At 42.5% G+C, this 24,543-nt stretch overlaps 1 protein-coding gene across 1 annotated transcript in view; it reads right to left on the bottom strand.

Annotated features, from left to right (window-relative positions):
- FBN1 (fibrillin 1) overlaps positions 1-23,308 on the bottom strand; it is a 249,299-nt gene extending 225,991 nt beyond the window's left edge. Inside the window, exons 1-2 of the mRNA XM_044279629.1 lie at positions 23,030-23,308; positions 22,677-22,935 (exon numbers count right to left, since the gene is read on the bottom strand). Coding sequence (XP_044135564.1) covers positions 22,677-22,849 — 173 coding nt within the window. The 5' untranslated portion in view covers positions 22,850-22,935; positions 23,030-23,308. The remainder of the gene's footprint in view (positions 1-22,676; positions 22,936-23,029) is intronic.
- Between the last annotated feature and the right edge of the window lie 1,235 nt (positions 23,309-24,543).

Below are 24,543 nucleotides of genomic sequence, written 5' to 3'. Positions count from 1 at the left end.
AGACAAATTTACTATTCTGGCATGTGGACCTTTATAAATTTAAAGTAAAGTAAATCCTGCGCCTGATTTAAGCTAGAATTCTATTTGTGACGAGCTCTGAATCTATGTGAGGTACAGGACTGGTTCTAGCTCAAGAGAGACCGTATTTTTCGCCCTATAAGACGGACCGGCCCATAAGACGCACCTAGGTTTTAGAGGACAATAAGAAATAAATATTTTCCATTACACCTCAGGCCAGACCAGCAGTTAGACCCCCAATGTTAATCAGACCTCAGCTGACAGCCCCAATCAGACCCCCAATGTTAATAAGACCCTTAATCAGACCTATATCGACCCCCCAATGCCATATATCAGCCCCCAAATGCTATATATCAGCCCCCAGCCTCATATATCCGCCCCAGCCTCATATATCAGACCCCTAGCCTCATATATCAGACCCCCAGCCTCATATATCAGCCCCCTGCCTTATATATTAGACCCCCAGCCTCATATATTATTATTTTTTTCCCCTTTCATTGTCAAAGGGGACAAAACGTAACTGAACAGAACGAAATGCTCCAAAATGCATTCTGTTCTGTTCTCATACAGGAGAGCAAACCGCAGCATGCTGCAGTGTGCTTTCCGTCATGGGATGCGGAGCAAGACTGATCCGTCATGACCCACAATGCAAGTCAATGGGGACGGATCCATTTAACTCTGACACAATAGAAAACGGATCTGTCCACAATTGACTTTCAATGGAGTTCATGACGGATCTGTCTATGTTAAAGATAATACAACCGGATTCGTTCATAACGGATGCAGATGGTTGTATTATCAGTAACAGAAGGGTTTTTGCTGAACCCTGCCGGATCCAGCAAAAACGCTAGTGTGAAAGTAGCCTTAATTGTTGAAACATCAGTGCTATGCTGTTTGTCTCTTTTTTACATTTGCTGGAGAAATAAAAGTTACATTTTAAGTGGAACGGGAGTTTTTGAATCTTTTGTTGACTACTACTGTACATGCGGTAATGGTGGAATACCAACTTTAAAGGGGTTCTCCAGGAATAAAAAAAATTAAAATACTTAAAAATTATTTTATAATAAATATATTCACAAATACCTGTCATTACTTAGAATGGCTCGTTTTGTCTAGGGAGCAATCATTAGGAGAAATAAAATGGCTGCATTCCTATCAGTACACACAAAATCTGTCCTAATCACACAGGAGGACAAGTTACTTCACCACAATGAGCCATAGTGCTGCCTCATCCTCTCTGCTCTGCTTGTCAGGAATCATGATCCTGAATACAGGTGAATCTCTGTGGGAATGGAGATGATGAGGAGACATGAGAGGAGGATGAGGTGTGGCTAATGAGCAGCAGCACTTGTTTACAGTCTCCATTACCACAGCAACACATTACCACAGCCTGTCCTGTCCGTCCTCTCTGTACTTCATGTCTCCTCTGAACTAAATTCCCCAGAGATTCAGCTAAAGTTCTTATCATCTGTATATAGGATCATAATCACTGACAAGTAAGGAGGAGGAGGAGGCAGCTCTTTACCTCAGTGTTGTAAAGTAACTTGTCCTCATGTGTGACCAGAGCAGGTTTTGTGTGAACTAGAGAAATAAGGGAATATTCTCCAGCATCCGTCAGTATTGTGTGAACTATTTGAGAATATATTAATAATAAAGTAATATTTAAGTATTTTCATTTTCTTAATTCCCGGAGAACCCCTTTAAAGAGCATGGGCATTATAGTTGAGCTGAGACTACTATCTACTAAGGTTTTATAAAGAGTGCTAGCAATGTCATGAATGGGACAATTGTGAAAGTAAGGGACACTGCTAGTCCCTCTGGAATTTATATGTGAATATTAAAAAACTGCTTTCACTGCTAACCAGAATAAGGATATCTAGTAGAAGATTCGAGCTTGATATACATTCACATTCAAGTTGCCTGTAATATTAGACTGTGATACTGTTATACATAAAATTCATAGAATGTAACATAGAAATATCAAGATCATAAAAGAAGGTTTTCACACTTTTCAACAGATTTTGTCATTTCAGCAGGGTCAATTCACTATGTAATATGTTTGGGCACTATTACAAGCTGCCCGTCACATATCCTCAAGAAAATGGAGGAAATTAAAACAGAATTACCCAAGGATGTACACAGATCTCATAGGCCCAAGGCAAAACTTATTATGGGCCCCTTTGCCTACTCAGTTTATTAGTACACATGCATCAAACACTCACCAATAAAAAAAATTTAGGAGGTAAATATTTTTTTATAAAATAGTTCATTAAAAGAGTTGCACTCTGCCTCACCTGCTTAATACAACTTTTTTTGGAAAAAGTGGCACAGCTGCTTCATGAATATGGCACCCATTCCAGGGAACACCATATTCCTCAATGTATTTATACCAGACAACCAGGATTAATACATGGATAAGTCTCCTGCTTTCCTGCATACTTTATAAAATTAGCTGTCTACAGCCACCACTAGGGGGAGCCCAGTGCATAGGAATTTATAAAGTTACTAATGAAATCATTGAAAGTTGCAGAATCTCTACGAACGTAGCTTCCCCTAGTGGTGACTGGTGGAAAATGCTATGAATCCACAGTAAGTTTAAAAGAAGAGAAGCTGTTCAGTTCAAAACATCACTATTACTTAACAGATTGCTACCTAAATATAGCAATGCAAGTGTGCATGGCACTTTACTAAGTATTGAGGCTTTAATTATGCAAACTGGAATGTCTCCATGCAGAGAACTATGATCTGTTCATTGTTGGGTATCTGTTTTCATAAGCACATACTGAAGGCAATATTTTTCTTGGGTCATACTAGTAAGCATTACAGAGTCCAGAATAATCTGGATAGAAAACATTAATCAGATGTGGTTATTTAGCTTGTCCTGGGTGTATCTCACGATTATATCACATGTGGTCCCAAACATTCTCTCCATTGAGAGATTATCCAGCTGTTGGCTTCGAAGACAAAGCTCTTTAAAAACCCCTTTATTTTTTTATTCATGTTCATCTAGAGAATAGGCTTGACAGTCCTGAGTGCCAAGGGTGTTAAATGCGCAACATCCCAAGTGGCAGCACTTTAAGGAGTCTCCCCATATGGCAGATATAGGAAACCTCCCAGTGATAGGTCATCTGAGGACAATTTAGTCATGGAGCGGTATGAAACTGTACATCCCAGTCACTTGTTTCAACAAGAGCAGGACAATTCAGCTGTAAATGATTATCTCTAGATTTTGGATAAATGTACTGTACCCTATAAAGAGACATTCTTCCTCCAGAACACAATAAAAGTTACTCCTTTGAAAGATACCAGAATGACACAGTCACTTTCTAAGTCCACTCTGGTAGAAGATACTGGTCAAAGTCAAAACATGTCAGTGCACACTCACTGGAAGGAGAAGAGTTAGCTCTTATGCATATGACCCTGTTATGCTCCATGTTTTACAGAGCTGTAACAGGGCACCAAGAGGTGGGTACTTACTGGACTAATTGTTTCTGCGTTGGAGCAAAGGGACCTCGCTGCACTTTCATTTGGGCAAGATATTATATTCAATACCTACGGTTGAAACTCTCTGCAAATGTTGGAGCATTCAAGCTTAACTACATTCCCCTGCTGCAAGCTACCACCTCCCAACTTAAAAACCTAGATTTTCCCTTGATGTCTTGGATAGGCAGGAGAAACCTTAAAAAAAAATAAAAAAAATCCTATTCCTTATTCATATAGCACCCATGGACCTTCCATCTTCTTTCTACAAATCCAATGATTATTTTCCCACTGTCTTTCTGTCTTTGGACTTGGTCATTGGACTCACTCTTGCTATATGCATTTCAATAGCACCGTTCAGTTCTTTTTCAGCATGTACAAATACAGGACCCAGTGTGGTTAGAGCATATTATTAGTATGCAGACTCCTCCAAGACAACTTCTCTTTAGCCTATATCATAAACTAGTGATCACTGGTGCCCCATAAAGACCTCAGTATGTGGTATTTGGATGTTAAGCTTATTCTTGCTAGGACTCATGGCTTTTCTAGGTGATTTTGCCTGCAAGAAAATTCCTTTAAGCTTGTTACCAGATGGTACTGCTCACATGATGTGGTTGCTAAGATGTACACTTATTTCCCGGACACATGATGGAGGTGCAGACACTGTCCAGAGTCCCTCCAACATATTTGGTGGGACTGCCTGGATATCACCCCTTATTGGACAGCTGTTGAGAGCACCCATAATCAGATACACTCTATGTTCATCTTGCTGACACCTCAGCTGGTTTTGTTAAACCTTCCAGCCTCTAACTGCCCTCTAGCTAAGTTCTCTCTTCCAGGTTTGTTAATTATGACAGCCAAACTACTTATACCATTGCACTGGCTGAATCCCTCTCTCCCAACTATTCAAATGTGGCTGGCTATAGTTCAACAGTTCTATTGCTTGTAAGAACTTTCCATGTGGAAGATCTGATCTTCTAATCAGTTCCTGGCTTTGTGGAGTCCCTGGTTGACGTGGACAGTGTTGAGCATGCCCAGCTCAGTCACCCCTGATTCTGGGAATTCCCTATATTGTTCATTTGCTTGCCATTCAACAAAAAAGGATAGCCACCATCATGTTGTAATGCTGATCTGCTACTTTACTTTTTCATACTTGCACCTACATATGAACAGTGATTGTGCCATACCTGTGTTACTTTATGTTACATTAACTGTTTGGTTGTTGTGTAAATTCTTCTCTTCAAATAAAGATTGCAGAACAAAAAGACCAATCATATCCAAACATGAAGCCCTCCAGTGATGTTCCTCAATACGTTTATTAGTTAGACTCTTGTTAATTGTTCTGAAAATTCTCTGTGCATATGTTGCCTTACGTACTTCAGTGCATATGTTGCCTTACGTACTTCTACTGGGCATGCAACAGTGCTAAATATATAATATTATTTATGTCTGGCAGTAAAAAGCACCTACATTGACTTCCCAGTAGTGTTCTGAAAATCCCGTCGGGAGGTCACTACAGCCGCTGGGCAGGGTAAACTTAGAAGGAGCGGCAGCTCTAACCCAATGTTGGGTTAGATGGCAATGTCATCATTTTATACAACACAAATATCCCTCCTAAGGTTTTCAGATGCAAGTAGAGGGCAAACAGTTGTCAAAACTTGCAACAGATGAACAAAATGTGGACCAAAAAAGTATTAAAGGGGTTTTCCCAACAAATAAAAAGTGATGGCAATGGACTTAGAGGGGCTTACAAATATAAACAAAAAGTATAATAACTGATCACCTGCTGCTGCCACTGCTCAAGTCCACGTCCAGATCAACAAGGTGGAAATGACAGGAAAGGCCCATTCAGCCAGTCACTGGCCATGGTGTTGACCCACCCAAGACAGTGACTTTCAACAGCCTTTTCTGGCATTTCCAGTGTGTCAAGCTGGGACAGGAATTAGAGAGCAGCTAGAATCAGAACAGCATCAGTGGGGGCATCGAGAGCATCCATTCTGTATGTTTTTAAGGCCCCTTTGAGCCCATTGACACCCATTTTTATTTGGCTGGAAAAAAACTGGCCTCTTATTATTATTATCATTATTATTATTATTACAAGCCAAGTGTTAAACATGTTAAAAAAACACACTAGCACTAATGTTTTAAGACTTTTTTTATGTGTTGTTAGTGAGTTGTTTAAAATATGTGTGATTAAAGGTATTTTGAGAATCCTATAGAAAAAACACCAGAAAAAGCCTTTACCTGTGAAATGGTGCCAGTGTATATGTGCACGTGTTCATATTTCAATATACACTTTTATCTGACATCTGGTCTCTGTGTTTTAGCCCTCAGCCCTCAAAAAGTACCGCAGAAAACACAATTTCCAACCATGAGTCTGAGTGATGAACTCAGCTGACACTTCTACAGAATGTTTCACTGTTGGCTCCCTATCACACTGGGTATTTAAACAGGTAGCTGTAATGGTATATTCACTACACTGTACACAAACCCTAAAATAAGAGTGTAATCCACTATCACTGCCATTATCCCATTTAGTTTACCTTATGATACACTACATCATTTTCACTACTAGTTCCAATGACTAAAGAGGTTTTCTTAAGAGATAAAGTTACCGCCCTTGAAACCTCTTTTAGTTATGGCACAAGACATCTGCTCGCCAGTTTGTTTGCATCTCTGAGGTGTTCTAGAATAAAATGGGTCTACCGAATTACATATCAATAATGAGGCTAGCCATAGGCATGCTGAAATGTGAATGCATATTCAGTCTGGATGTGGCAAATGAGGGTGCACCCATTATCATGTCCAAGGAGTATGGAAACAGTGTGGGGAATTTATTAAAGGGGTTGTCTGGCTTTTACTATTGATGACCTATCTTCAGTATAGGTCATCAATATCAGATCGGGGGGTCCAACACCCGGTAGCTATATGAGGAGACGGCGCACACATGCCATTTCCCTTCTCTCTTCCTGTTCACCGCTGCTGTCTATGACAAAGCAGCGGTGAACAGGAAGAGAGGCGGGAGATAGCACGTGCGCACTGTGCGCACTGTGCGCGCCGTCTCCTCATACAGCTGATCAGTAGGGTTTTGGACCCCGCCCCACACATTAAAAGCCCACACAACCCCTTTGAGTGATTTAGACCTGTTTTGTGTTGTACAAAAAGTTGCAAATTATTTCACATCATATTTCAGCAATAATTAGGGACACTCTTCTCTTTTTTGGGGTGAGAGAAGTGGCCATGGTTAACTAGAGGGAAATGATCCCTGTGGGTTTGACAAAAGAAAACTGCGCAACTTATAGAGCAAATCTGTGTCTGCTCATAGCACACAGCCCATGAGGCACCAGATTATTAAGAGATATGCGCCCCTTAAGAAATTTGGCATATTTTACTCCAACTCACTTTAGTTTAATATTGTTATATGAAGTGCCAGTCTTAATAAATCTCCCACAGTGCCACACCCAAAAAAATAGCAATGCAGAACTATACTGGCACTCTCTGGTACTCTCCAGCAGTAACCCAGCTCAGCAACAATCAAGGCGAGTCTCTCTTAGCATAGTCCAGTGAATAGGAAGATCTTGGTTCCTGGAAAAATACTTCACTTAAAGGGGTTCTGCTCCTCCTGCTTCTCCTCTGGATAGATCATCAGCTTCTGATCGGCGGGAGTCCGACACCCGGGACCCCCGCCGATCAGCTGTTTGAGAAGGCAGCGGCGCTCCAGCAGCGCCGCGGCCTTCTCACTGTTTACCGCCGGCCCACTGACGTCACGACTAGTATCAACTAGCGTGGGCGCGGCTAAGCTCCATTCAAGTGAACAGAACAGATTTTCAGTCGCGGAAAATTCTGCAACAAAATCCGCAGCGTGTGAAGGCACCATTGGTGGTGGATATAATCTCAGGAGAGGCAACAACTAATCAAGATTTTTGTGATGCTTCTGGTATAGAAAAGGTTATTTGAACTCCTCTCACCTTGATAGACATGCCTATTTGCTGCAAATGTGCATTGGATACTGGAGACTGAAGAAGTTGGTGCTCGAATGAATGAACACAATGATTTTAGCTTATTCCAGTAAGAATATTTTTTTTGCGTGTTTGTACCAGCCATGGATAATATGTTGCCAAGAACACTTTTAAATAGTGCCATCGATTGACTAAGCAGCTAATTCTAAGCAGGGACCAGGAAGTAGAGGACAACAGGGACCAGAGTAGTGTCGCAATGGCAGTAATGATTTTATTTTTTTTTTAAAGGGAACCTGTCACCTCCCAAAACCATCCCAAGCCGCCAGCAGTACCTGCATGTAGCCAGCAGTGTGTTTCTGATGATGCCTTTCTTCCTGAAGGCAGATGCAGCAAAAGTACTGAAAACGTTGTTTTATTTCCTGCCGGCGCGCTTCTCCACACATGCTTGAAGTCAAGGCGTCATCAGAAACACACTGCTGGCTACACGCAGGCACTGCTGGCGGCTTGGGATGGTTTTGGGAGGTGACAGGTTCCCTTTAAAAAAAAAAAAATCATTACTGCCATTGCGATACTGCTCTGGTCCCTGTCGTCCTGAGGATATGTCAACATCAACATATCTCTGTAATCATTTTCTGTGCCTTATTTTTATTTAGACATTTGATGCTGAAATTTTCCTTCTCATTGTTTTATTGACAACAGATGTCAGAGCTGGAGTAGGAGTGGTCTGACACAAGAGATATAGGGAATGAGTGATGGGAGGGAGTGTTACATAGGATATCGTCTGGTACATAGACAAGCTGGAAAAAAAGAGTAATCTGGAACATAGGGGAATCATAGAGGGTGTGGCTGGGAACATAAGAGTTGGGCAGGGTGTGGGATGGCAATTTATTTGTAACAATGTATAATAATCTAATGCTGGAAAATCTAACTAACCCACTGCTGACAATAAACTTGTAAATTGTTTCCACTGGTAACAGAAAAATGGTAAATGCAGCAACGGACTAGAATCCAGACTGTAACAGAATGTCAATCATTGCCTTTAGTCACACATTTGGAACCATATTCAGATTGTGTCTATCTCTGTAAGCATTTGTTTCCAAGAAGTAAAGGTTACAGGCCTTGTACATCTTACACCCACATCCACTGTAATTGTCTACTTTAAAGCGGTTTTCTAGGATTAAAATCGTTTTTAACAGATTCCCACATTCCCCAAGTTTTTTTTTTTTCAGTTTGGATTCATCATACAGTACCAATCACTCTGGTTTCCATGCGTTATGTAGCACTTCCTGTTCCTGTATCCAAACAAACCCATGAGGCACTTCTTACTCTGTGTCATGGCTGAGGATGGGGGAAATCCTCAGCCGTGCGGTGACGGAAGGATGTCCAGTCGCTACTCGCCAGGAACACAGAATTAGGGAGCAGGTCACCTCCTGTTGCGTCCCTAACGCTGACCCTGTCTCCTACCTGCATGGGCCGACCTTGATGGTAGGAGGACCCATGCGCAGGAACCTCGGAGCCCTGACTTACCCTCCGTCCGGTCCCTGGGCTAAGGAGCAGGGTAAGACAACCCACTCCTCCTAGGAACGGAGGAGCAGGAGTCTCACTGGCCAAGCAGCATGAAGATGGGGGTACATAAACAGGACTACGCATAAGACAGGTGAACCCTAACAGTTCCACACATACCTGTCTCAGCCTAGCTGACTGGAACCCGTGCAAACGCTGTCCACACAAACAAAGGTAAACAGCACACACATGAAGACACACGGGGACCAGGACATCCATAGCTGCACAAAAAGCAAAGACACAGGACATCAACAACAAATCACGCAATAATAACATATGACCGGAAGGGTGGCCCTTACAAGGAGATAGAAATCACAGGAGGCTGCTACAGCAAAGCATGACTGAAGCAACCTCCTGAGCCATGCCAAAGACAGAAGCTATATAGGCCTAAGTGGCCACACCCACCGGTCAGACACCCCCAGTGACATCACACACACTGGGAAGAGAGTTAACCCTTCTAGCACCACAGGAAAGGGAAAACACCAACTTAAAGGAACCGTGTCCAAACACAACAAACACACTGTGGTTGTTACCGCTGGCAACGACATGGGTGGCAACCGTGTCCTGGGAGTCAGCCCAAAGGCCGGGACACTGCCACCAAATGTACACATCACCAAACATTGCCACGGGCAACCACAGTGCAGGAAAGGTGTCAGTGCACACCACACAATACACAGAGTGCACACAGACAAACATCGGTGCATCCATACACGCACACAGACTCCATAGCGACCGCACACACACCTTTTGTCCGCGGCAACCACACCTGAGACAAGAAACATCATGCCTCAAGCTGCGGTTGAAACAACAACCCAAACTGCGAGCAACAGTATGCGGCTCCCAAGGAGTCACGGCCAAAACCGTGGCTGTGACACTCTGCCACAGCTCCAGCAGTGCCCCTAACAACACCCAGCTAGTTTATAGCTCCTCCTACCCAGCTAGTTTATAGCTCCTCCCACCCAGCTAGGTTCATAGACACTCCCCTATCACTGCCCCTAACAACGCTCAGCTAGTTTATAGCAAATTCCACCCAGCTAGTTAATAGCGCCTCCCATCCAGCTAGTTACATAGACACTCCCCTATCACTGCTCCTAACAACACCCAGCTAGTTTATAGCTCCTCCCACCTGGTAAATTACATAGACACTCCCCATCACTATCCCTCACAACACCCAGCTAGTTTATAGCTCCTCCCACCAGCTAGTTACATAGACACTCCCCCATCACTGCCCCTAACACCCAGCTAGTTTATAGCTCCTCGCACCCAGCTAGTTTATAGCTCCTACCACCAGCTAGTTACAGTGACACTCCCCTATCACTGCCCCTAACAACGCTCAGCTGGTTTATAGCTCCTCCCACCCAACTAGTTTATAGCCCCTCCCACCCAGATAGTTTATAGCTCCTTCTACCCAGCTAGTTAATAGCGCCTCCCATCCAGCTAGTTACATAGACACTCCCCTATCACTGCTCCTAACAACACCCAGTTAGTTTATAGCTCCTCCCACCTGGCTAGTTACATAGACACTCCCCCATCACTGTCCCTCACAACACCCAGCTAGTTTATAGCTCCTCCCACCAGCTAGTTTCATAGACACTCCCCCATCACTGCCCCTAACACCCAGCTAGTTTATAGCTCCTTGCACCCAGCTAGTTTATAGCTCCTCCCACCAGATAGTTACATTGACACTCCCCTATCACTGCTCCTAACAACGCTCAACTGGTTTATAGCTCCTCCCACCCAACTAGTTTATAGCCCCTCCCACCCAGATAGTTTATAGCTCCTCCCACCCGCTAGTTACATAGACACTCCCCCGACACTGCCCCTAACAACACCTAGATAGTTTATAGCTCCTCCCAGATAGTTAAGGAGACATTGCCCTATTACTGCCCCTTTTGTTGCTTTGCCCATGGACATAACATCACAGGAAATGTGAGCTGCATGGACACGGTCATGTGACCACAGCCCAGAACAGAAGATAGGAGCAATAAAGGTAAGAGAAATACATTACAAAATTACAGCTTCCTTCATAAGTGATTATTATAAAGGATGCTGATGTCAACCAGGAAACCTGACTTTGGCCACAGCACATCACAGAGTATCGCTGTCTGCATTGCACCTAAAGAAAGTGAATACGCCGCATTGCAACCTGTTAGCTGACCCATGATTAGGCATCCAAAACTCGCCCCTCTCTCTTCTACATATGCCACCATCTATTACTGTATTTGACATAAATTGACAATGCCTGTAGAACTGACTTTCTTAGGTGTTACAAGTAATTTTGTTTTATTCCAACAACGGAATCGGGTAATGGACCACACAATCCAATCTTGAGTCCTGCCAACAGCTTTTATACATTTTAAGAACTTTGAAAGCTCCGCACTAGTAAAACTAAGAAAGTTTAGATAAGAAAGTTCACCGAGAGCATCAATGACTTCATTTCTCAGCATGCTAAAACCGAAGACCTCACAGGCCAGCTGCACATAAACTTTACTGCATAGCTGGGACAAATATTGTACCTATTTGTATAGCTCGGAAACTGTGATTGTCTCTTACACTGCTAGTAATTGATGGGGCTATCCCTTCTGCTCGAAAAAGGAGAGCATCTCCCATCACGTATACTGTTACTGTTGATTCTGTCATTAAACAGGGTGAACGGAAAGTTCACACTGAATCGCTGCTCACATTCTAAGCACTGGATAAAGTCCTCAGCCAACGTAAACATTACTTACAAGTACTCCCAAGTCTCATCACTAGCACCACAGTATGCTGAATGTGCTGCTGACTGCAAGAGACTGCAGAACTTGATCAGCTAAACTCTTCCACGCCCAATTTGCATATAAATGTCTTATTCATGCAATGGAGCCTTATTGACTAAAAAACCAACACCCTCACAAAAACGGAATGTAGTGAGTGTGGTCAAAGCAACAGATCCTATATAACTATTTGTGCACTTACCCTCTGATTGTAAAGTGCCGTGGAATATGGGTGGTCTTATCAGTGCTTGACAGCTGTCTCTGTGTGCACACTCATATAGGTAAGGCCGCCACTCACATGCGCAGAGCAGTAGCAGATTGTTGGGAAGGAAGCATTCCTTCCCGACAGTCGGCTGCTCGCTCAGTGGAGGTGAAGTGTTGCATTTACTTGCAGCAATCACCTCCACAGTATGAGGTTGAGAGATTGCTACGGCATTGTTTCTGGAAAGCTGATTACTGTTTAGTCAGCACGATCTGCTGCCCAGAAACAATGCCCAGGTGCCTGCACTAATGACAGGATCACCCGATAAACGAGTGTTTTGTACGCTCATCCGGTGATCGGCAGCACCTTTATATGAGCAGATTGACGGAACGAGCGTTTGTAGGAAATTGGCCAGGTTAAGAAGTAGTTAATGAGCAATGGAAAAAACATGGGGAATATTTGGTCTCACAGCTGATATGGTATAAGACACTATGTCAAATATACTTTTTTTTTAGAATGTATTCACATTTCTTTTTAATTGGTTAATCAGTTTAAAAAGGGTATTCCCAAATTAGACATTTATGACATATCTACAGGATATGGTCTAAATGTCTGATTGATCACACCCAAAGCATCCGCACCTACCGTAAGTCAAGAACAGGGGTCTCTGACAGAGAAAAAACAGTAGTGAAGCAAGACTGCGTGGCACTCTGTTGTGCTTAAATGCCAGGAGTTGGGTTCCCGTCCCGTTTTCAGTGAAAGCAAAAACTCCAGCAATAGGGCGCGCTTCCCCACGTCCGCCATGCACTTTTCCTACATTGCACCTCTTCTGTTGAGCACGTCCTTCCACCTTCCTCCAGCGGCACCAGGTAATTTCATTTCCCAGAATGGTCTCCTTACTTCGGTCCTTCTACAATCTAACATGGGTCTTTTGATCCTATTAACTCTTTCACTATGGGGGCACATTGAACTAACTATACATTCAGGGGGATGTATACAACTGCTTGTATATGAACACACCTCTACCGGTTGCCACTACAGCAGCTTACCTATAGGCTCCATTAACTCTGTATAGTATATATATATATATATATATATATATATAGGAAATCACATGAGATTGATATGAGATATTATTTTATGTAAGATATGGACTGTTATTTTCCTTAACATGTGTATATGGATCCCCATTCTTTGGACTCCACCTGACTTGGACCACGGGACCTACACACTTCTGGACCAAAGCTTTGCAATATTTATATCACTGTATTATTGCATTTTGCCACTAACATTGTACATATACCACCACTGGTATATTCCTTAAATTCATGTCTACTTTATGTTTTGTTTTTCTGCTGTAGTTTGAAAAAGGCCGTATGTGGCCGAAATGTCACACTTGATCTGTACAGCCGCGTTCCTTAATAAAACTCAACAAGTTTACCCCTTCATTGCTGGAGTTTTTGCTTTCAGAGAAATAAAAAGGAATGGGGCCATGCATGTGCATCTCCATTCACATCTTTTGGCAAGCAGCTGAGCACAATCTTTGGCCACCTTTCCTTTTTTTCTCTGTCAGAGACCCCTGTTCTGGACTTAGGGTAGATGCAGGTGCTATGGGTGAAGTGAATGGAGAGAGCCATTGGCTCCGCTTAGGGTACTTTCACACTTGCGGGAGAGGATTCCGGCAGGCAGGTCCGTCGCCGGAACTGCCTGCCGGACCCGTCAAAACAAATGCAAACTGATGGCATTTGTCAGACGGATCAGGATCCTGATCCGTCAGACAAATACATTAAAATGCCGGATCCGTCTCTTCGGTGTCATTACGAAAAACGTATCCGGCATTTATCTTTTTCACATTTTTTGCAGTCTGAGAATGTGCAGACCGCAAAAACAGATCCGTTTTGCCGGAACACTCGGGGCCGGATCCGACATTAACCCCTTAAGGACACAGCCCTATTTCACCTTAAGGACCAGGCCATTTTTTGCAAATCTGACCAGAGTCACTTTAAGTGCTGATAACTTTAAAACGCTTTGACTTATCCAGGCCATTCTGAGATTGTTTTTTCGTCACATATTGTACTTCATGACACTGGTAAAATGAAGTCAAAAAAATTATATTTTTTGCACCAAAAAATATCAAATTTAACAAAAATTTGGAAAAATTTGCAAATTTCAAAGTTCCAGTTTCTCTACTTCTGTAATACATAGTAATACCCCCAAAAATTTGGATGACTTTACATTCCCCATATGTCTACTTCATGTTTGAATTATTTTGGGAATGATATTTTATTTTTTGGGGATGTTATAAGGCTTAGAAGTTTAGAAGCAAATCTTGAAATTTTTCAGAAATTTACAAAAACTCAATTTTTAGGGACCAGTTCAGGTCTCAAGTCACTTTGCGAGGCTTACATAATAGAAACCACCCAAAAATGACCCCATCTAAGAAACTACACCCCTCAAGGTATTCAAAACTGATTTTGAATACGTTGTTAACCCTTTAGGGTTATTGGCAAATGGGGAGGAAATTTGAGAATTTTATTTTTTTGTCTAATTTTTCATTTTAACCCATTTTTTCCACTAACAAAGCAAGGGTTAACAGCCAAACAAGACGGTATCTTTATTGCCCTGACTCTGCCGTTTACAGAAACACCCAATATGTGGCCGTAAACTACTGTACGGCCACACAGCGGGGTGTAGAGTAAAAGGAGCGCCGTTTGGTTTTTGGAAGGCTGATTTTTATGGACTGGTTTATTTACACCATGTCCCATTTGAAGCCCCCTGATGCACCCCTAGAGGAGAAACTCCCTAAATGTGACCCCATCTAAGAAACTACACCCCTCAAGGTATTCAAAACTGATTTTACATACGTCGTTAACCCTTTAGGTGTTGCACAAGAGTTATTGGCAAATGGCGATGAAATTTGAGAATTTCATTTTTTTGCCTAATTTTCCATTTTAACCCATTTTTTCCACTAACAAAGCAAGGGTTAACAGCCAAACAAGACTGTATCTTTATTGCCCTGACTCTGCTGTTTACAGAAACACCCCATATGTGGCCGTAAACTACTGTACGGCCACACAGCGGGGCGTAGAGGGAAAGGTGCGCCGTTTGTTTTTTGGAAGGCTGATTTTTATGGACCGGTTTTTTGACACCAAGTCCCATTTGAAGCCCCCTGATGCACCCCCAGATTATAAACTCCATAAAAGTGACCCCATCTAAGAAACTACACCCCTCAAGGTATTCAAAACGGATTTTACAAACTTTGTTAACCCTTTAGGTGTTGCACAAGATTTAATGGAAAATAGAGATACAATTTAAAATTTTCACTTTTTTGGCAGATTTTCCATTTTAATTTTTTTTTTCCAGTTACAAAGCAAGGGTTAACAGCCAAACAAAACTCATTATTTATGGCCCTGATTCTGTAGTTTACAGAAACACCCCATATGTGGTCGTAAACCACTGTACGGGCACACGGCAGGGCGCAGAAGGAAAGGAATGCCATACGGTTTTTGGAAGGCAGGTTTTGCTGGACTGTTTTTTTTTACACCATGTCCCATTTGAAGCCCCCCTGATGCACCCCTAGAGTAGAAACTCCAAAAAAGTGACCCCATTTTAGAAACTACGGGATAGGGTGGCAGTTTTGTTGGTACTAGTTTAGGGTACATATGATTTTTGGTTGCTCTATATTACACTTTTTGTGCGGCAAGGTAACAAGAAATAGCTTTTTTGGCAGCGTTTTTTATTTTTTTTATTTACAACATTCATCTGACAGGTTAGATCATGTGGTAATTTTATAGAGCAGGTTGTCACGGACGCGGCGATACCTAATATGTATACAATTTTTTTTATTTATGTACGTTTTACACAATGATTTCATTTTTAAAACAAAAAAAATGTTTTAGTGTCTCCATAGTCTAAGAGCCATTGTTTTTTCAGTTTTTGGGTGATTATCTTAAGTAGGGTCTCATTTTTTGCGGGATGAGATGACGGTTTGATTGGCACTATTTTGGGGTGCATATGACTTTTTGATCGCTTGCTATTACACTTTTTGTGACGTAAGATGACAAAAAATGGCTTTTTTTACACCGTTTTTATTTTTATTTTTTTACGGTGGTCACCTGAGGGGTTAGGTCATGTGATATTTTTATAGAGCCGGTCGATACGGACGCGGCGATACCTAATATGTATACTTTTTTTTTATTTATGTAAGTTTTACACAATGATTTCATTTTTGAAACAAAAAAAATGATGTTTTAGTGTTTCCATAGTCTAAGAGCCATAGTTTTTTCAGTTTTTGGGCGATTATCTTAAGTAGGGTCTCATTTTTTTCGGGATGAGATGACGGTTTGATTGTTACAATTTTGGCGTACATGCGACTTTTTTGATCACTTTTATTACCTTTTTTTGGGAAGTAAGGTGGACAAAATTTCAATTTCATCATAGTTTTTTATTTTTTATTTTTATGGCGTTCACCGTTCGGGTAAAGTAACATGACCGTTTTATAGATCAGGTCGTTACGGACGCGGCGATACCAAATATGTGTAGGGAATTTTATTTTTTTAATTTTTAATCAGTGATAAATGTGTTTTTTGATTTTTACCTTTTTTTCACTTTTTTTTTGACCCAGACCCACTTGGTTCTTGAAGATCCCGTGGGTCTGATGTCTGTATAATACAGTACTGTACTCTATATAGGGCTCTGTACTGTATTTTACTTACACTGAACAGATCTATGCTTTCAGCACAGATCTGTTCAGCACCATGGACAGCAGGACGCCTGAGCAGGCGTCCTGTTGCCATGGGAACCTTCCCCGTCTGCTCAGTTATGGTCAGAACTGCGCAGACGGGGAAGGGTAAGGACGGGGCTCTGGGGGGCTGTCTGGGGGCTCTCTCCCTCTCCATCGGGGGGCTGCAAATGCACTGCAGCCCCCCGATCGGAGAGGGAGGGAGCTCCCTCTTACTGTTAACTTTTTCCATACAGCGGTCCGTACGGACCGCTGTATGGAAAGGGTTAAACGGCTGACATCGCATCACCGATGTCAGCCGTTTATACCAGGGTGCCAGCAATGTGCTGGCACCCTGGTATACCCACTGTACACCAACGATTACACAATAGGAGGCGGGCGGGGGATCGCGATCCCGCCTGCCGCACCGCCCGCCTCCCGCACCGCCCCCACCGCCCGCAACACCCCCCCTGCACCTCCCACCGGGCTAAAATCATTCAGAGGTGCAGGGGGGGGTGATAAATATATATTTTCGCCACACTAAAGTTTCTGATCGCCGCGGTCAGGGACCGCAGCGATCAGAAACTGCAGAAAGCGCAACAAACCGCAGGTCTGAATTGACCTGCGGTTTGTTGCGATCGCGGACATGGGGGGGTCACGGGACCCCCCCGCGCATTTAGCCGAGGTGCCTGCTCAATGATTTGAGCAGGCACCTTGTTCCGATCACAGCCGGCCGCACGGCAGTGATCGGAACAACACATGACGTACCGGTACGTCATGTGTCCTTAAGGACTCGGGAAACATGCCGTACCGATACGTCATGTGTCCTTAAGGGGTTAATGCATGTCAATGGGAAAAAATGCCGGATCTAGCATTCCGGCAAGTGTTCCAGGATTTTGGACGGAGATAAAACCGTAGCATGCTGCGGTATTATCTTCGTCCTGAAAAGGCAAAAAGACTGAACTGAAGACATCCTGAACAGATTACTCTCCATTCAGAATGTATTAGGATAAAACTGATCAGTTCTTTTCCGGTATAGAGCTTCTGTGACGGAACTCTATGCCGGAGAAGAAAAACGCTAGTGTGAAAGTACCCTTAGGGCATAAAGATGGGAATATCCCTTTCACATCCATATTTCATATAGAAAGTCTAATTAAACTGATATAAAAACTCACCATGAGGGTCTACTTAAAATAAAGGGCAAGAAAACAATTAACTTTTACATACAGTAATTGACTGAAAAATCTGTATGAGAATGGGTTGCATGAAAGAAGGTAACAGTTTTTGAACTCAGAGATGTTACACAGCATTTAGGCAGGAAACCCTTCCTCAAAGCAATAAAATTGAGGTATTCACAACAGGGATGACCATAATCCCATGTGGATCTCTCCATAAGGTCCAGTATCCCTCTCTACTATAGATCTAATGGTATTTTGCTTTTAAAATCTTTCGGTTTAAAACCAGATGCTGAACATGGTGGATGGATCCAACATGGCCGCTGGACTGTTGCAGCAACACTGTCCCTAGAGCATGGTTGCTTGCCACGTCTCTCCCTATGCTCAGCTCACAGGACAAGACCGCACGGGATGAGGGTTTTATAGGGCTGTGACATCACAGGGGATGGCTGCCGGTGGATTTGCTGGCTGCATGGCATTATGGATGATCACACGTTCCCAGGCCTCTTACTTTTACTTTGTAACACGTGCAGCTGCCATTTTAGGAAAAACTGATTCATTACCACGAAGCGCAAGGAAATTCGTATTCATTGTGAATTAAAGTTTTCCTATACTTCGGATCAAATTCCACTTTGCTTTGCTCAACACTAGTCGTCAATAAAAAAAAGTGGACAACCCCTTTAATGATAGTCTATAGGCACAACAGACATAAGATTATAAAACAAACGCATAACCTGAACCAACCCTAAGCCAATGATTTGAACAAATCACCTTCACAGTGTTACTACTAGGAAACTAGACAGCTGTCATGATGGCACTCTGTGCATGCCACCATTGTGCTATCAAGGGCAGGCACACAGCTAGCCCATGCCCAGCAGCCGGGCCCCTCTGGCCCTCCACAGCCCTTCAGCAGAGGGGCCTACCGCCAGAGTCCAGTGTCTCAGCCAGTCAATGGCTGGAAACCTGTGGGTACTTAAGGCACCTTTACCAAGGGAGTGGTGCCTGAGCGTTAGGTATTCTAGCTTGCTAGCCCTAGTGAAGGTGTGCTTTTCTGTTTGTCTCCTGTGTACCAAACTCTGCCCTGACCTCAGACTAGTTTCACAAATTCACGCAAACTGTGCCTGCTGTGAACTCAGCCTGTTTCCTGACTACAAGTATTGCCCGTTCCTTTGATGTTTCACACAAGTGTGTCTGAACACTGTGGATCATCTGCCAACTACACCAGGACTAAGAGGTGGTAGGCTGGTTGCTATCCTACAGAGAAGGCCAGATCCCTGTATGGGGGTAAAAGGGTGAAAACCAGGGGACTCTCTTAGTTATAGCTCAAAGTCAAACTGGTTAGCAGACATGGTGGTCCTATACTCGCTGCCCGTTACAACAGCATCCAAACATGGCAATGGACGAAGATTCCGTGTCAACCAGTTGAAAACTATGTTCTCCATTGTCAGATGTTGCTCTACACGTCTACCCATCATAATTTCATAATTTGAATATGTCATGAAACTCTTATAGAATGACATTTATTTAATCATAGTCTGCTTACCCTACACTAGCTATAAACATAATTACACTCATTGACAAAAAGAAAATTACGCACCAAGAAGGAGTTGTTGAAATTGAATAAAAACTGTGAACTAATAATGATATCTGCAAGTGATTACAATATTAGTGAAAGAATATGTTTATTGGGAAAAACTGCACAAATGAAAGGAGGCTCTAGTACATGTTGGGTCACCTCTAGCCTGGATGAGATATAGTTGGACATGAAGTCATACAGTTTTCATATGGTGTCCAGTGGCACATTTGCCAACAGATGTTGCAGCTGCAGATCCTGGTGTCCCAGCTGGTCCGATAAAGTTTTGATTGGCGATAAATCTGGTGATCAGACAGGCCAAGGAAGTTTTTCAATCAGGAGGAGACATTCCTGGGAAACCCTTGCTGTGTGTGGGCAAGCATTATCCTGCTGAAAAACGCCAGTTGGAAGCCCTGCCATGAGAGGCAACACATGTGGCCGCAGGATATCCAGCACATATTGCTAAGTAAGAAGGGCCTAGAAGGTGGGCAGTTCATTGAAATGACCACCAGGCTATTCCCAGTCCAAAAATGCACCCCCTCTCAAAGTCTGTCACCTAGGCAAAATGACTATTGCGATGTAGAGGCATGTCTACTAGTCTCTCATCAAAAGGTACACTACCCCAAAGTAGTCTCTGAGAACCTTTTTATAGGGCAGTGGGGAGGCACTTTTATGCCCTTATGTGGCAAGACCCAGTGTCTAATCAGACCACACCTGTAATCATATACATATCTGCCTGAGACATAACTGCATGCCAAGGTTTTCAGCAATCCAACAATTCTATTTGGGTGCATTATTTATTCATTTTTTTGTCAATGAGTATATATCACTGCGCTACTTAATATAATTAGTGTGCCATGATACAAAAATTAGGACATACAATTAGTGTGGTTGGCCTCATTCAATATGCTTAGACCCCCTACAACAATGTTCAGTCCTAAGGGTTGAGGTTCTATTGCTGACCATGACCTGAAAAAGGTTCCTATATTCTCTCTTTCTTTATGTATATTTTATTTCATGACTCATCCCACAATTGTGTAGGTGTCGGACAATCAGCTTTCATGCGAGCTGGCAATAGACTATTTGTGACTGACATATGGACAATCAGAACCTATATAACAAACCTATATAATACACCATGTCGGGTATATAAAAGCACAACAACCAACACAGCCAATAAATACCTGTGGCTTCCAACTAAATACTGTCTGTAGTCAAGCGTCCAGTTCACTCTCTAGCCTCGGATGCCTAATTTATTCAGGTACAGCCTATTACTGAGCATTCTGAAGACAGTACTGGGGACATCTATTTCCTGGACCGGGAAGGCATGCATGACTTTACAATATATCAACTTTAGCATTTGCTTGTGTTTATATCTTGAGGTCACATTTTCAAATGGGAACATTCATTATACAAAGAAAACCTCTTATGTTAGGACTACTACTACAGTTCTCTATGGGCAATTCCTTGGAAGGTATGTCGGACGGCCTGATAAAACACAGCTGTATGAATAGGCCAGCTGTGGTGCATCTTCTTACTCCTATAGCCAGCCATATTCATAGTGTCATCGACATTACAGAGGAATAACTGCACATTATTACTCATACTTCATTTTTAAACACAAGTGGAACTGAAGCTGAGATTTTTTCTCAGTAGTTTCAACACAGAGGTGCAACTATAACTCTGGACAACTTACCTTTGTGGAAGCCATTTGAGCTCCCCCTACAGCACAAAATAGTTCGGACCAAAGTAATCTACCCATCCATATATCTACTCAACCATCTACTAATTCATCTATCTGCCATTCATCTATCTATTCATGGGATTAATCGATCTATCTATCTATGTCTATCTATTTATTCATCCATTAACTATCAATCTGATCTTTTTATCTACCTATTGATTGTATTTATCAATTTATTTTTCAGTTTATCTGATTATTTTATCCTTTTTTCTATGTTTAATCTATCTATCAATATATCTATCTAATTATCTATCATAGTATATAAAAAATGCACAATGAATTAAAAAAACTGCTTTATATCGTTTAACAAAAAAAAAAAAAAAAAACAGTCCCTATTATTGCAAAAAATAATGAAAATGAGTATTTGCCCAAATTTACTCGACTGCTTCCTGGAATGCACCTCTCTTAGACACTCCAAATGTTTAGGTAAGTCAGAGGGATTCCAACTGAGAGCGATAAAATATGTTCACATACGTCAACCATGATCTAAACAAAAGTGTTTGGAAGCACATGCTCTCTGAAATAATTCATGAGACTTTTATTATCTGTTAGCAAAAAAAATATGCACATAGCTGACATATTTTGGCATAACCTCTCTATATCCTGTCATTTTAATACAGACCGTCAGGGGGTCCCATAGCAATTTCATGGTAACAGATAAATGACGTTCTGGAAAGAGTGTGGTCTTCCAGCATCACATGCATTATACCCTAACTTGTGACTGTACAATCTATGGTATTTGCATTTTCATATACAACTGTCATTTACATTATTTACTGTATTAGATATAGTGATAGATGAAAGAAAGAAAGAGAGAAAGAAGGAAAGAAAGAAAGAAAGAAAGAAAGAAAGAAAGAAAGAAAGAAAGAAAGAAAGAAAGAAAGAAAGAAAGAAAGAAAGAGATGTGATCTGTCTGTGTCCCATGTAAGCCTATGTGAGTGAGAACAAGACTTATCAGGGAAGTAAATCTCTACCCATGATGTAAAGGTCCACTCCCCATTTTTGTGTAATCCACACGCTACAACATCTAAATCCCATAGTTGGCATTATATAGATCCCACCCTAGTGATTGGAGGCTGAAACCCCTAACATTGGCATCTATTATCTGGTCTGGTGTGCTAGACTGACCTGGCACTGCTGGGTGCTGCTGGCACCTGAACAGAGCTATGCCAAGTGGGTATAATTCCATGGTTTTAATATAAACTCAGTATATACTGAAATAGATAATTTCTTCATTCACATACCTGCTTCCAATCCACAGAAGAAAGGTTTTCATATGAGCATATAAATATTGAAGACACTACTAATAATCTGCAGGACTATTGGTATAGTTATAAAACACACCATATATAATACAAATACTAACACACACATAATATATATATACATAGGCACTCATATTATCTGATTACAGTAAGATATAGTAACTACGGTAATATGATATATTGAGACATAACAGGGTCATCTCTAGATGATAGATGATAATTACCCTTTCAGGACATCATGACCCACTCCAGTACCTCCACCTCTTCTCTTGGCTCTGCTGGCTCTGGATTCCTTCACTGTATCAGATGTCACCTCCTTGTCAGCACCTTGACTGGCACTGAAGGAGAACAACACTGTAAATCCCAGTGCCAACCCCAGCAGAGTAGCCAGCCTCATCCTGGTGCAGCTCACAGGGGCTTCTCCTCCTCCAGGTCCACTCTTGCCTCACTGCCCTGGCTCAGATGTCCGTGCTCCACAGGGTCCTGTCCAAAAGAATATAAATAAGAGGTCTTCTCACATTAGGAGGAAGCTAACAGAAGTCTAGGTGCCCCAGCTGGGCGCTATGTAGCCTCCTACCCTGCTCCAGGACAGCGTTACGCAGGCAGAAGGGTGCACAGCCCTACCCCCAGGACGCAGACTGGCCAAGAAGGTGGCTTCAGGGGCAGCTTCAGCAGGCGCTCAGGGCAGCACACGCCATGGCGATCCTTGTGCTGTCAGGACTGATGCTATTAGAATTTATACAAGCAAGTGGCCGTTAGGGACAATAAAGGAGATAAAAAGCTTTGGTGGCAGTGAACCCGCCCAGAGACATCAGGCAGGAGCTGCGGCTGCTCCTACTCCACGGCAGGCTCTGCCTTTCTTGGCTGCAGCAGCTGTGAGGCAGTCCCAGGGCTGCGCTGAGTGCAGGGAGAGCGCCCACTGCCCAGCTGCCACCTGCCTGCTGCCTGGCACTCCCTCTCATGCTGGGCACACTCAGGAGGTTCGACTTCAGATGTGAAGAAAAAAACACCTCAGTAAACACCTCAGTTCACAGAGATTTGCTCTCTGCTTTCAAAACTAGTCAAGCTTCTTTCTAGCCACTTATTTTAGGTGACAACCTTGTGGCTATAAGGGGTGGACGGTGTGCGCAGAATGGACATGTCTAGAAAGCCGCGCGTAAATTATCCGCAGCGCAGAGGCGGTTTCAGAGTGGAGGTTGTGTGGCTTTCGGCACAAAATCAGCGCTGAAATCCAAGGCAAATATGCGCCAGCCTAAGGGCTCATGCACATGACCGTATGGATTTTGCAGTCTGCAAAAAAACGGATGACATCCATGTGATGACCGTATTGCATCCGTTTATTTATTTTTTTGCAAATCCATTGTAACACTGCCTGTCCTTAGGAATAGGAAATGTTCTATTTTTTTTTTTTTTTGGGCGGATGGGACATAAAATGCACACGGAGCCATTTCCATTTTTTCACGCCCCATTGAAATGAATGGTTCAGTACAGGGACCTGTAAAAAAAAAAAAACGAAAACGGAAGAAAAATATGTTGGTGTGCATGACTGATTAAAAAAAAAAAAAAATGCAGCATTTTCAGCTTGAGGTTTTTGATGCAGAGCTGCACCAAAAAAACTCCTAGAAAATGCCCCAAAACGCATGGACTTACATTGAGCTTCGCTTCGCTTTGCTTCCCATTCATTTCAGCGGGAGATTCAGGGCTGATTGTGTCCCACGACAGAGCGTGCTGCTGCTTTTTTACACATGTAAGGAAAAAGACAAGTGCAGCTTCCCATTAAATTGAATGGGAGGCTTTTTTAAAGGCGTTTTTTTGGAGCTGATTTTGAGGAAGAAACACTTCAAAATCAGCAGCAAGAAAAAAACTGTGAACTGGCTCTAACAATGCAAACCAAGGAAACAGTGTGGAGCTTATGAGTTAATTGGAGCCCGCTGGAGCTCCTACAGCCACGTGGTACTTGACAGCAATGTACACAATACAACAGCGGCATGAACACACCCTCTATATACAGCGTGTGTATAAATGTATGTGTATATACAGTGTGTATATATAAATATATTTTATTTTTTTTACTAGCAGAAGGATCCGGCT

This window comes from Bufo gargarizans, chromosome 2 (assembly GCF_014858855.1).
Source record: "Bufo gargarizans isolate SCDJY-AF-19 chromosome 2, ASM1485885v1, whole genome shotgun sequence".
In the NCBI taxonomy this organism is placed as follows: domain Eukaryota; kingdom Metazoa; phylum Chordata; class Amphibia; order Anura; family Bufonidae; genus Bufo; species Bufo gargarizans.
The sequence above is the reverse complement of the archived record's forward strand: the minus strand, read 5'-3'. Positions and strand labels throughout refer to the sequence as shown.